This window comes from Sporobolomyces koalae (assembly GCF_050403365.1).
Source record: "Sporobolomyces koalae JCM15063 DNA, S_koalae_JCM15063T_v1_ctg12, whole genome shotgun sequence".
Classification (NCBI taxonomy): Eukaryota; Fungi; Basidiomycota; class Microbotryomycetes; order Sporidiobolales; family Sporidiobolaceae; genus Sporobolomyces; species Sporobolomyces koalae.
This window is the reverse complement of record NW_027481759.1, coordinates 97,816-110,038: the sequence shown is the minus strand read 5'-3', so window position 1 is coordinate 110,038 and position 12,223 is coordinate 97,816. Positions and strand designations below refer to the sequence as shown.

Genomic DNA, 12,223 nt, shown 5'->3' with positions numbered 1-12,223 from the left:
ATTTCTCCTCGTCGTTGTTTTAGGGGCAACCCTGCAGGGTTCGTTTCTATATTGCAAGGTGAGACGGCCAAGTGTACAACAACAATCGCTCGAGCATCCGAAAGAAACCTCTGGGTGATTTTGAGCTGGGTGATATTGAGCCGAGAACGAGGGTTTTATTTCTCGCCCCAGCCGCCCACTTCGACGCTCAACAGTTCTTCCCATCCCTCGCTGCCCCAGTCCCCTTGCTTTCCAGGCAAAAGTGGTTGCACGGCGAGGAGGCTGAGAGAAGCCTGGAGTTGTTCAGACGTGGGGCGTGGTCGAGATTTGTCCTCGAGCGCGGTCGACGTGGACTTCGCTCCACTCGACCGAGCTTCAGGAGCGAGGTGTGATGGCAACGGTGGGAACGTTGTCAGCGTGTCGAGCAATCGTCGTATCAGGGTGAGAGAAGAGGTGTAGGGTTGCGAGAGCGAAGCGATTCCGTCCGCTGTCGACAGCAGTTACAGTTCGAGTCAACTCCCGAGGATCTGATAAGTGGCTCTCGAAAGAATACTCACCGAAGCGACTGAGCGGCCAAGTGACCCACATGGGCTCGCGAAACGCGAACAAGGTCCCTCGCGTCTTGGCGGCTTCGACGACGAGCCACTCGGCTCTCTCGACGACTTGTAACATTGCCGTATGTACCTCCGACTGAAGATACGATGGTGTCAGCTCGACCCCTTCTTGCGAATTAGGACGACCCGGCGAGAGAGAGGGAGACTTGCGAGAGAGGTGAAGACGGCTTCAACCGCATCCAGTTGATCGCTCAGCTTGGCACTCTGAGCAAACAGGTACCCTGCTTTGACTTGGGTCGACTTGTTTGTAGCCTTCATCTCGTGAACCTGCTTCATCGTGGATCTGACGCCGCAGCACAGAGAGTCAGTCTGGAACCGAACCCTGCGCGAGGTCAAGTTTCGAGAAGGAAAAAACCCGCGTACTCGACATCGACCCACAGCTCGATCGCTGCCCTGACCCTTCCTACGAGTCCTCTGATGACGAGCTCGTTCCACTGCCTCCGGAGTTTCTTGCAGTCGACCAAGATGGCCCGCAGGCGCTGATGATAAGTCGTCTCGGCAGTCGCAGGCAAAGGCCCTCGCGTCGGCTTGTCGGGAGCTTGGGCCTGCGATAGCGAGATGGCAGTCCGCGGCGAGTGAGTCGTCGAGGCCGCAGCTGGGTTGCGTCTCTGCGGAGTTGAAGGCGATGGCGATCCAGGTGCAGGAGATGTCGGTGACCAGTCTGGGTCTACCTGAGCTCGCTTCGGTGTACCTTTCCCCCGTGCCATTGTGAACAAGTGAGTGTTGAGAGCTGAACGAACTGTTATAATTAACGACCTTCCGAAAGCGCGGCTCTCACTTTCCAAGCGTCGCGTTTCCCCCACTACGCCTACCGCCCGACGACCCTCGGCCTGTAACCGCTGATGACATGTGGGCCAACTTGAACCTCAAGTCGTTGCAGGACAAATTCCAAGAGTCGCTGCACGACCTCGAATCGTCGCTCGCAGCTGTCACTCCACCTGTCCTGCCCGCGTCAACTTCACAGCCTGCCTCTCCCGCTGGTCCAGCACCGAACTCGAGTCCGAGGCGACCACCGCAATCAATCACGACGCACCAAAGCCCTACGAGGAGCGCTTCGGGATCTAGCATCTCATTGCCCCTGTCCCCTACGAGTCTCTCGAACGCACAACAGTCGGCTTCACAGCTCGCCGATTCGGCCCTCTCGAGTTTGAGAGCGAGTTTGCGCAAAGGGAGGCAGAGTTTCGATGCCGCACGTGCGAGTTTGGACGGTGGGGCAGCACAGGCGACCGCATCTCCGACTGCACGCAGAACGACGAGCATGGACAGCGTGCGCAGCCTACCCGACAGTATCAAGGAACGCGAACTCGAAGATAAAGGAAAGGGCAAACTCGCAGACCTGACAGAGAACGACGAGCAAGAATTGGTCCCACCGGCGAAGAAGGCCCCCGTAAACCTCGTGGACGACGACGACGACGAACAAAAGGTCAAGTCCACAAACCCTACAAAGACTACCATTGGCGAGTCGCAATCGAACATTGCCCCGGTCAAGGAAGAAATCGAGGACGACCAACACGACGAAGATGCTTGGGGAGTCGGAGGCGGCGACGATTCAGCCGACATCGAAGCCCTGGCAGACCCATCCACCTCTTCGAATATCCTCGTCGATCTCGGCTCGCTAGAACAAGCCTCGTCCGCTTCATCTGACCCAACAGCCTCGAATTCGACTTCGGACGTCCCTGGTGGTCCAGCTCCGCCTGCTTCGGAGAACCTGATCACCGAAGAGGATCTCTCGTCCCTTTCAAAGCATCGAGACATTCCAATGATCGCAGCTCTCAAACAGGAGTCTGCCAATGCTGAAACTGATCTCTCGGCCGACACCCCTCGACCCATCACGATGGGTCTCGATTTGCCCGAAGCTGAAGTACCAGAGAAGGCACTCGATGACCTCGAACCCGAGGAAGAGGATGGATGGGATCTGCCAGAAGTCGAAGCCGAAGCTGAAGAGGAAGAGACACCTGTTGTCGATGAAGAGGACAAGACTTGTCTGCATCCTCCAGCCAAAGCTTCTGAGTCAGAGACACAACACGAGTCTGAAATTGCTGCGGAGAATTCTGTCGAGCACACGAGGGATCCGCAAGCGATTTCCGAGGGTGACGGCCACACTCCAGAGGAGGTACTTCTCGACAAGGAAACGCCGGTGACAACCGAGAAAGAAGTGACCAACAAGACAACCTCGGACAGTGAGCTCCTGGTCGAGGAGGAAGCCGCTGAGCACGCAAGCGAAGCGGACGCAACCGAAGAAGAACAAGCAACAGAAAGAGAACCGGATGAAACTTCTCACGCAGTGTCGGCCGGCGAGACCGAGGAACTAGCTCCGATAGCTTTGGAGCAGGCATCCATTGAAGAACCCACAACGGAACCGGTACCTGCGCCTTCAGAGCAAGCGACGAATGCGGACAACGTCGTCGCACCAGCACCAGAATCCAGCGAGGAGCCTGCGCTAGTAACCGAGAGCGACCTGTTGGGTCAGACCACAGAGTTCTCTGTGGATCAGGCTCTGGAGGAACCAGTCGCAACGACATCCAACTCGAAGAAAATGCTCAACCCGCTTTCTGAACCTTTCCTCCCATCGACTCCTCCCATGACTAGCGGTACGCTCCTGTCCTTACCTGAATGACGCGAAACCGAGATAGCTGATTTGTCTTGTCATTTCTCGTAGCCGAAACTATGTCGTCTGAAACGCTCATTTCCGATCCTGACGAAGTCGGACCTTCGGAGTATCCTCAAGATATTGAAGATCTCGTCAATTCCGAGGTCGTGCCTCCTACTGCTAGCGATCCTGGCCCTCTACAGGAGGCGGACTCTGAGAAATCGCCAGTTTCAGCGGAAGGCGAATCTGCTCAATCCACCGAACCTATTGAGACAAGTCCAGAAGAATCCGTCGCGATCGAGAACCCAACGGAATCGGAGTCGACTGAAACCGATGAGCAGGAATCGGGCCAAGATCTTTTGCCTGTTCTTGAGCCAACTCTGATCGAGCAACCCGAGTCGTCTCAGCAATTAGGTTTGGGAGAAGAGACACTATCCACTGATCCCGTTACTGCCGATGCACTCCTCGATGAACCCGAGCAGCGTCAAGAGGAGGAACCGTCGGTCGAGCTCGAAACCGAATCGACTCTGGCGGATCAGGTTAAAACACCACTTGAGGCGAGCGATGATCAGAAGACAGTTGATGAGGTCGAGAGGATCGACGCAGAGCAAGAAGATCAAACGGAAGTCCCGGCTGCTGAAGAGGTCGAGACCGAGCTGGAAAAAGATGAGCGAAATCTTGAGGCTGATCCGCTCGTGTCTGTGCAAGTCGAGGACGAGCGGGTGGAACGGCCCACCGAATCATCACTGGAGGTCGGCGACGGAAAGGAATCGTACGAGAACGAAACCATCCCGTCAATTGGGGACGAGCCAAATACTGTCGAGCGAGAAGTTGAACCACCGAGCGATGAGCCCGAACAAGCTGCAGCATCCTCGGACTCTCCCGAGGACGTGATTTCAGAAGTCAGTCTTGACACCGCCAAACCCTCGAGTACGACGGAGGACGCCAAGGTTCTGGCACCGGACGCGGAGGAACCTACGAAAGAGCCTCTGGAAGCTGTCGCGGTCAAATCCCCCGAGATCGAACCGGAACAAGATGAAGAGACAGATGTGCCGCCGGTTCCAAGCAAGGACGAGTCTGTCGCGGGTTCCATCAGCCTGCCGGATGTCGCTGAGAAATCTCCAGAGGAGAAAACCTCGGACCGTGCAAGCCAACCAACAACAGCGGACGGCACCAGAACATCTGCAGAACCTACTCACCTCGATTCCCAAACATCCGAGACGCGTCAGCTCGAGGTGGATGCTAAGCCTGAAACGTCTACCGTATCTTCCGCAAGCGAGTCGGCCACGCTATCACAAGAACCCAAGTTTGCCGGTGCGTCCTGTCGTTTGATCTTTGAGCTCACGCTAGTCTCCGGCATTGACAAAAAACATCCTCTCCCTAGAATTATCTGCTGCTCACGCTCAACTCCAGACACTCAAAGCGTCGCTCGATTCCCTGGTTTCTGCTCTCATTCCCTCAATCTCGACCGTTGACGACACCGAAGCGCTCGGTGCAGAACTGCGGAATCTAAAAGCAAAGGCGGACATGGGTATGGACGAGGTGCGGAGAATGGCCGGACAACTCGACCGTGCGTTTCTGCTCTTTTCCTCTCAAGAGAGGTGCCGAGTGCCGCAGCTGATCACTTTCTGGTAATTCGAGCAGAGCGCAAGTCACAGGTGGAAGAGCTGCGAGAGACTCACCGACTCGAACATCAATCGCAACAAGCCGAAATTGACGCCCTGCGCGACTCGCTCGCAATTCGCAACACCGCGTTGGAGGAATCTAACGACAAACTCGCAGCTGCCGAAAAAGCTGCCGAAAACACGAAACAAGAGATTTCGAAGGCGGCGGTCGAGTACGACAAACTGAAACTCGTTGCAAAAGAGGAGGAGGAGAAGCGAGTCAAAGCTCTCAGCTTGCTCCGAGCGCTGCGACAGAAACTTGTCAAGAACGAACAAGAGAAAGCCACGAATGACGAGGAACTCGAGAAGGCACGCAAAGCAGAAAAGGATGCACTCGACACGCTCAAGACTGACCGTGCCAGGTTCGACAAGGAGATTGTCAGTCTTCGTACAGCGCATGAGGCGCAGATCACCAAGCTCCGCAGCGGATTCGAACGGGAAGCTCAAGGCCTCAAAGAGCGATACGAGAAGGAGGCTGTCTCGAAGCGAGGTCAGTTTGAATTGGACGCAATTCACTTCAAGGCTACGCAGGCGAAGGAGATCGCTGCGAAGGATGCCCGGATCGCCCAACTCGAAGCAGCTGTCAAGGATCTCACCAAGAGCCGAGACCAGTTGTTCGAGGAGGCACAGAGCAAGACCGAAGAGATCGAGGCGTTCAAAGCCGACGAGTCTGTCCTGAAAGGACGATCGGGCGAAATCGAGTACGAATTGCAAGAGGCGAAAGACCGCATCGCAGCTCTCGTCGACGAACTCGATGAAGCTAAGCGCTCGAAACGGGAGACGAACCGGGACGATTCGAACGCTCGCAAGCTTCTCGCCGAAACCGAAACTAGGCACGAAGCTCGCATCCGGGACCTCGAGTCGCGAGCGAAGCAACTCGAGAAGGATCGTCAGGAGACCGAGGAGGAGATGGGCCGCAACATGCAGGATCGCCTCAAAGAAGTTGAACGAATGCGAGCTGCTCTTGCACAGAAGGATCTCGATTACGCCGAGAGTGTCCAAAGCAGTCAAAAGCAGGAGGCCAAGATCGCCGACGCCGAGAAAGCCAAGGCGAACCTCGAGAAGCGACTCAAGAACCTCGAAGAGCTGCTCAAGTCGGTCAAGGAGGATGCCGACAAGGCTGCCAGTGCCGAGGTACTTTTACTGTCCTTTCCAGCCGGAGATATTTCGCACTAACGCCACGATCTCTCACCCCATAGATTGCCGTCAGGGAGGAGCTCAGCGATCGAATGCAAAGGTCCGCAGAGCTCGAGGCTCGTCTTGAAGACGTCCAGACGAAGGAGTCGACTCTGCGATCTAACAACAAGGTAGGTTCTTTGGCATTGCATTGTGTTGAAGCCAATGCTGAAGCGTCTTGTATGCACTTCCTAGACCCTTCGCGAAGAGCTACGAAAGTTGCAGTCTGGCGTCCTCCTGTCAGAGAAGCAGCGTCACCCTGGAGTCGGGTATTTCTCGTCCTTTGCCTCGTCCGGGAATGGCAGCAACAACAACAACGCAGGCACGCCAGAAGCGGCGATGACTCCGTCGAGCGTTGCGATCTCACCATCAGCCAGTGTTTCATCGCTCGCGAGTGGAGCGACGGGCGGACTCGTTGGAAACGCTCGCGCAAACGGTTCGGCAGACGAAGCTCTCAACTTTGAATATTTGCGCAACGTGATCTTGCAATTCCTCGAAAAGCCAGAGATGAGGGTACGTCCTTGCCCTTTTGATCTCCCATCGATCGCGATGACTGAACAATCTGTTTTCAATCTGCAGCCACATCTTATTGCGGTACTCGGCGTCATCCTCCATTTCACTCCTGCCGAATCCCGTCGTCTCATTGCCAAAGTTGGTCACTAGCGCTCGTATTCTATTTTGTTTTCCACGGGTCTGCTACATTGTTTTTTTGTCTGTGAGTTACATTGTGAAATCAGGAAGAAGTATCTGCGTTGTTCGGAAACCAAGTTCAGAGTCGAGAAGAGCAACACCATAAATTCTGACTTGTGTGACGGGACTAGTCCACTGTGATTGTGATCTGGCCAACTTACAAAACGTTCGTAAGCCGGTGGCCCCGAATGCGCGAAGCGACAAAAGATTCGGGGTCCCGGCGCAGCCACAAATGTGTTCTTTTCTCAAAGCACCGGTCGCTCACATCGATGCGGATCAAGCTTCAGCGTCTACCATGAAGGTTTGAGATAATCCTGCGAGATGACAGGATGAGATTAAGGGAGGTAATCTCTGCCGCACTGTCGGTGCCCTCATCTGGCTCTTGAGCCGTCTCGCCCGCATGGTCTCGCTAGAAGAGGGAATACAATTCCGATTGGGCGACAGTAGCGAGGGCAAGATAACTCGAATGACGATATTCAGACAAAACACCTCGAGCGACTCTGGCTGATGAGCATGAGCAAGTAGAGCATAAGTATTTACAGCTTCATTCGAGTCTTTCCCGACAATGTGTATAAGGTATTCCCAAATCTACAACATCAGAGCGGCGCCGACTCCTGCCAGAACGAAAGGTGCAGTCACGTAAAGCGAAGAGGCTGCACTGGTAGGAGAAGCACTGGGGGCGGCGGTAGTGGGTGCAGTTCTGCGTTCCGGACGATTTTTTGATCAAGCAACGACGCAGATACGGGAAATCATTCAGATTGCGAGACTCACCCCGAGGCAGCGATGGATTCCGAGGCGGCAGAGGCAGCCGAAGAAATGGCAGCAACAGCAGAAGAACTGTAACATGCAATTGGATCAGCTGTGTGCATTCTGAGCCTGTCGAGCAAGTCATCTGCTTACGTATCAACCGTGGCGGTTGGAGTCGCCGTAATTTGAGTCCCTCCGTTGGCGGTTGTGGGTACGACCGCTGAAACTCCGGCGCTTGCGCAGTACTGGCCATCGTTTCGAGGCAAAATCAGCATCCTTGAATGGAGAGAAATCCCCGCAAAGAAGGATGATGTACCTGTTGGCCAAACTGGAAGCCGAACTCTACTTCTGCAGAGCTGCAATATTGTTGCAAGCACTTGCTAGTTTCAACGAGGAAAGTTTGCGACGAGCACAGACATTGCGCGTCGGTCGGGGGACACGCCGTGCGAGCTGCAGCTTCTCCGATACAGTTTACAACACTGATCAATCAGATTGATGCGAAAGTCAGATCGAGCAGGAGATGGGCAAGGTCGCTCGAGGTGATTCGACAAACCAGTCTGGCACTTTGGTTTGGGCAAAGATCGCCGGCACGAGCGCAGCAATGGCAGCAAATACGGTGAAGGAGCGCATGGTGGGCGAGACGAGCGAGCGAAAATAGAAAGCGGCGGAAGCTTGAAAGAGCGGGAGAACAAGCTCAAGCGGAGAGTTGCAGAGTTGCAGAAAAGCGATCCCGGCCAAGCCAAGTCATTTTCGTCCTGCGGAGAGATCCGAACCCCACGCAGCGTCATTGTTTGCCGACCTTTTCGGGGAGAATGCAAAGGGCGAGTGGTGAGACATTCGGATCGAAAGCGCTCAACCCTTTCGCCCAAAAGCGTTCACTGACTCCATCTAGCAGTTAGCTCAGCAGCGTGCGCTCGTTTATAGACGAAGCTTGGCGCGCCCGCGAAACGCCACAGAAGCGAGACACGCCAGCGCAAAGCACACGCGGTGGTTACACATTGTCGTTGTCAAAGGTCATCTGCGGGAAACACGAAAGGCCGAAAGCTGATCACTGCGGATGCAAGGGGCAGTCATGCCGCGGTTTTTGTTTGACGGTATCTTGAGCCCCATGTACCGGGTACCCTACGGTAGTAGCCTACCCTAGCAGTTCTCCAAATCTCTCTATACTCGCCTTTAGATTTTTCCGTTGACGTTGCGTGGCATACGAATACACAAAACCGTGTACTGTATAAACTCGTGATCTGCAGTTCTGTAGCGACTCTAGAAAGCGAGATGGCGAGATCGGAATCCCGCCTCGCAGAAGAGCGGAACGCTGCTTTCAGTCGTACAGGAGCGTGTCAATAAGCTACTGTGCTGTATTGACGGGGTTGTCCCACTGAGATGGGCTCTGAGAGACTTGTCCTGCGGAGGCTCCCGGCGGTCAGAGCGACGTCATCGACAGGGGACGCAGTCGCCCAGCGAATCCAGCGAAGGGGACCACGGTACCACGGGACTGCTTGAACTTTTTTTCTTCTTTTGGCTCTGTACCAGAGCACAGTACTGTACGGGCCATTCCGGAGAAAGACGCGAGGTGGAGAGGAATCCAAAATCCTTCCATGTTTCATAGGCGAGCTCGAGCGGCAACAAGAAAATGCGTTCGTCAAGGGCCTTGGTGCGTAAAGAGGCGCCTCGTCATGCGTAAGCTTCAGTCGCGTCGTTCTCAAAGCGCGCTCTGGAGGAGACTTGGCCTAGAGTAGGTGTGATACTGTAGGCCTTGCCATGCTTCGTAATCGGTCGCTCGGAATTGGGGACTGAATCTGAAAGCCATAACGAGTTGCAATACCGCGCTAGAGACACTAGAGAGCATACTGTAGGCGTCGCCTTGCGTGACGAGAAGAAGGGTTGAGGGAGGTCAAGGCCCAAGCGATCAAATTTCTGTATACGCACGAGCCCCTTGCGCATACGATGCAATGAAAGATATCGCTAGCCCGTTTTTTCATCAGCTGCCCTGCAACACAGAGCTCACAGGGTAGGAGAGTCGATGTGACGATGAGCCCTCGGTCTTTGGTAATAGTAATATTCCCGACATCCCAGTCTACAACATGAGGGCGGCGGCGACGCCTGCAAGCACGAAAGGTGCACTCAAGTAGAGCGAAGAGGCGGCACTGGTGGGAGATGCAGCTGGAGCGGCGGTAGTGGGAGCAGTTCTGTGTCCCAGACAATTTCGGATCAATCGACGACGCAGAGACAGGAAATTATTCGGGGTTGCGAGACTTACCCAGAGGCAGCGATTGATTCCGAGGCGGAAGAGGCAGCCGAAGAAATGGCAGAAGAAGCAGAAGTACTGCAACCACGCAAATGGATCAGCTCGACGCATTTCGGAGCCTGGCGAGCATGGGATCTGCTCACGTATCAACCGTGGCGGTCGGAGCAGCCGTAATCTGAATCGCGCCGCCAACGTTTGTCGGTACGGTCACAGAAACTCCAGCAGTGGCGCAGTACTGGCGACCGTATGGAGGCAACGTCAGCATCCCAGAACGTAAGTTCAACACGAGACGTCGTCATACCTGTTCGCCAAACTTGATGCCGAACGCTAAGTCTTCGGCGCTGCAAGATTTTTGCATGCACGCGCTGACTCCTTCGAGGAAAGTTTGCGACGAGCACAGGCACTGCGAGTCTGTCGACTGGCACGACGTGCGAGCTGCAGCGTCTCCAATACATGTCACGACGCTGATCGTTCAGGTTGGAATTGACATTAGTTCGAACAGGAGGCGGGCCAGGACGCTCGAGATGAATCCGACAGACCAGGTTGGAACGTTAGTTTGGGCAAAGACTGTCGGAACGAGTGCAGCGATGGCAGCAAATACGGTGAAGGAGCGCATGGTGAGCGAGACGAGCGAGCGGAAATAGTTTGAAGCGGCGGAAGCTTGAAAGAGCGGGAGAACAAGCGAGAGCTACAGAGTTGGAGGAGAGCCATCCGAGCCAAGCCATGTCCTTTTTGTCCTGGAAGCGAGAGTTCCGAACCCCACGCAGCGTCTTTGTGTTGATTGTTTCGGGGAGAACAAAGGGCGAGTGGTGAGACATTCGACTTGTGATCGAAAGCGGTCAATCCTTTCACCTTGGCGCAAGCGTCCACTGATTCCACTCGCAGCTAACAAAGCAGTGCGCGTATCGTTACTGTAGTAGAAGAAGCTTGTCGCGACGGCGAAGGCGACAGAAGCGAGACACACCGGAGCAAAGCACATGCGGTGATCACACATTGTTGCTATCAAGGTCGTTTGCGGGAAGCGCTGTAGGGCCAGAGCTGGTCACGGCGGACGGTTGATGAGGCTTAGCAGTCGTTGAGCGATGAGGCGATGAAGGATCGACATCGGATGTATAGAGATGTCGGACTCGTCGAGCAGGGAGAGCATGGCTTGAACTTCGGGCCTGAGACTTTCTGTGTCATGATCGTCAAGTCGAATTGGCGGAGGATGAGAGAACAACGGGATGTCTGAGGTCTGCGATGCCTTGACTTTTCTCCAACTCGCCATGTCCGCCGAGACTGCAGCTGCTGAAGACGACGGCTTCACCTCGGTCACCTACAAGAAACCGACACGTGCGCCCAAGAACCGCAAGGGCAAGAACCGGTACCGAGAGCGAACTTTGGACGAGAAACTCGCTGCACGTGAAGACGCGCTCACCCGATCTGGCTACGTACAGAATTGTCGTCGTATGTCTTCCTCTCCGAGTCGTGTGCGTGGAAAGAGAGAACAAGCTGATTGAGACGTGTCCGTACTGAGGATAGAATTGTTGCGCGATGCGCTCGCTCATTCAACCCCGGAACCCGACTCGAGTGTGCCGTCTACCAGTGCATGTCCACCGCCACGATCGGTCGTATGTCTTGGACTCGGTAGCGTGTCCGAATCGACCAAGGCGCAGGACCAGTACCTCCTCTTGAAGGGACTCTTGCTCGAACTCGGCGCAGAGGTCAGTAGCTCTCAGGTCTTCCCCCCCTTCTCCTGTTCCCGTCTCAACACAAGTCGCCTCATTGGGTCAGGTCGACCAGGAAGAACCTGTCACGTTCTACGATCCCGTGTTCTCGCCCGAAGATGCATCCTTCCTGACTCAACAAGGTCACAAAGTCCTCTCTTCTGAAGTATGCAATCCCGCTCATCGTGTCCCCACCATGTCCATCTACCTGTACTCACACTATCGCAATCACGCTTGCAGTTCCCGCTAGAGCTCGAGAAACCGACTCTCCTGTACATCCCGCATGGACCTCGATTCCTGTTCAACTCGCTCATCGAACAGAACTGGTCCGCCACGCAGTTGTCCAAGATGATCATTTTCGGGAACCGACTCGACCTGTACGAAGATCCGACCTACTCGGGAACGACTGTGCAGAGTGCGGGTGAATTGGGGGAACTCGAAGGCGGGATGCGGTGGATCCGGAGAGCAGGTACAAGACGCCCGTCTTCTTGTACGACAAGCATGCCAGTAGACACTGATATTCATGGTCTTTACAGCACCCCTGTTCAACATTGTCCCGCTGCCCAAGACCAAAGATCACCTCGAAGCGTTCAACGACCTCGCACTCGAATGGGTCGACATGGCCAAGATTGATGAAGCGGTTCGATCCGGCGAACTGCCAGAGGGAACAAGCCATGAAACGACTGTAGAAGAACCTCGCGAAACGAATGGAAGAGAACAAGAACCGAATGTCGAGCTAGACGAATCGATCCAAGCCATGCAGCGTCTCGAGCTCTCGTCAGCAGAAACCAACATAAAAAATCAGGACTAGG

General features: G+C 54.9%; 5 protein-coding genes across 5 annotated transcripts; 2 read left to right on the top strand and 3 right to left on the bottom strand.

Moving 5' to 3' along the window:
* Positions 1–155: 155 nt before the first annotated feature.
* Positions 156–1,300, bottom strand: JCM15063_002192 (uncharacterized protein; the record flags this gene model as incomplete). The annotated part of the gene is made up of 4 exons (XM_076678095.1): positions 156–466; positions 537–669; positions 744–876; positions 957–1,300. The coding sequence occupies 4 exons, from the start codon at positions 1,298–1,300 to the stop codon at positions 156–158; spliced, it is 921 nt and encodes a 306-aa protein (XP_076534693.1).
* Positions 1,301–1,440: 140 nt separating this feature from the next.
* On the top strand, positions 1,441–6,686 carry JCM15063_002191 (uncharacterized protein; the record flags this gene model as incomplete). The annotated part of the gene is made up of 7 exons (XM_076678094.1): positions 1,441–3,184; positions 3,253–4,497; positions 4,568–4,753; positions 4,828–5,981; positions 6,047–6,154; positions 6,219–6,536; positions 6,603–6,686. The coding sequence occupies 7 exons, from the start codon at positions 1,441–1,443 to the stop codon at positions 6,684–6,686; spliced, it is 4,839 nt and encodes a 1,612-aa protein (XP_076534692.1).
* Positions 6,687–7,301: 615 nt separating this feature from the next.
* Positions 7,302–8,090, bottom strand: JCM15063_002190 (uncharacterized protein; the record flags this gene model as incomplete). Its single annotated transcript, XM_076678093.1, has 5 exons — positions 7,302–7,413; positions 7,485–7,550; positions 7,614–7,705; positions 7,777–7,939; positions 8,014–8,090. 5 exons carry the CDS (start codon positions 8,088–8,090, stop codon positions 7,302–7,304), a joined length of 510 nt encoding a protein of 169 aa, XP_076534691.1.
* A 1,444-nt stretch (positions 8,091–9,534) lies between these two features.
* JCM15063_002189 (CFEM domain-containing protein) lies at positions 9,535–10,321 on the bottom strand (the record flags this gene model as incomplete). Its single annotated transcript, XM_076678092.1, has 5 exons — positions 9,535–9,646; positions 9,718–9,783; positions 9,849–9,940; positions 10,007–10,169; positions 10,245–10,321. The coding sequence occupies 5 exons, from the start codon at positions 10,319–10,321 to the stop codon at positions 9,535–9,537; spliced, it is 510 nt and encodes a 169-aa protein (XP_076534690.1).
* A 649-nt stretch (positions 10,322–10,970) lies between these two features.
* BER1 (Ber1p) lies at positions 10,971–12,222 on the top strand (the record flags this gene model as incomplete). The annotated part of the gene is made up of 5 exons (XM_076678091.1): positions 10,971–11,151; positions 11,227–11,408; positions 11,479–11,577; positions 11,652–11,880; positions 11,948–12,222. The coding sequence occupies 5 exons, from the start codon at positions 10,971–10,973 to the stop codon at positions 12,220–12,222; spliced, it is 966 nt and encodes a 321-aa protein (XP_076534689.1).
* Position 12,223: the final 1 nt, after the last annotated feature.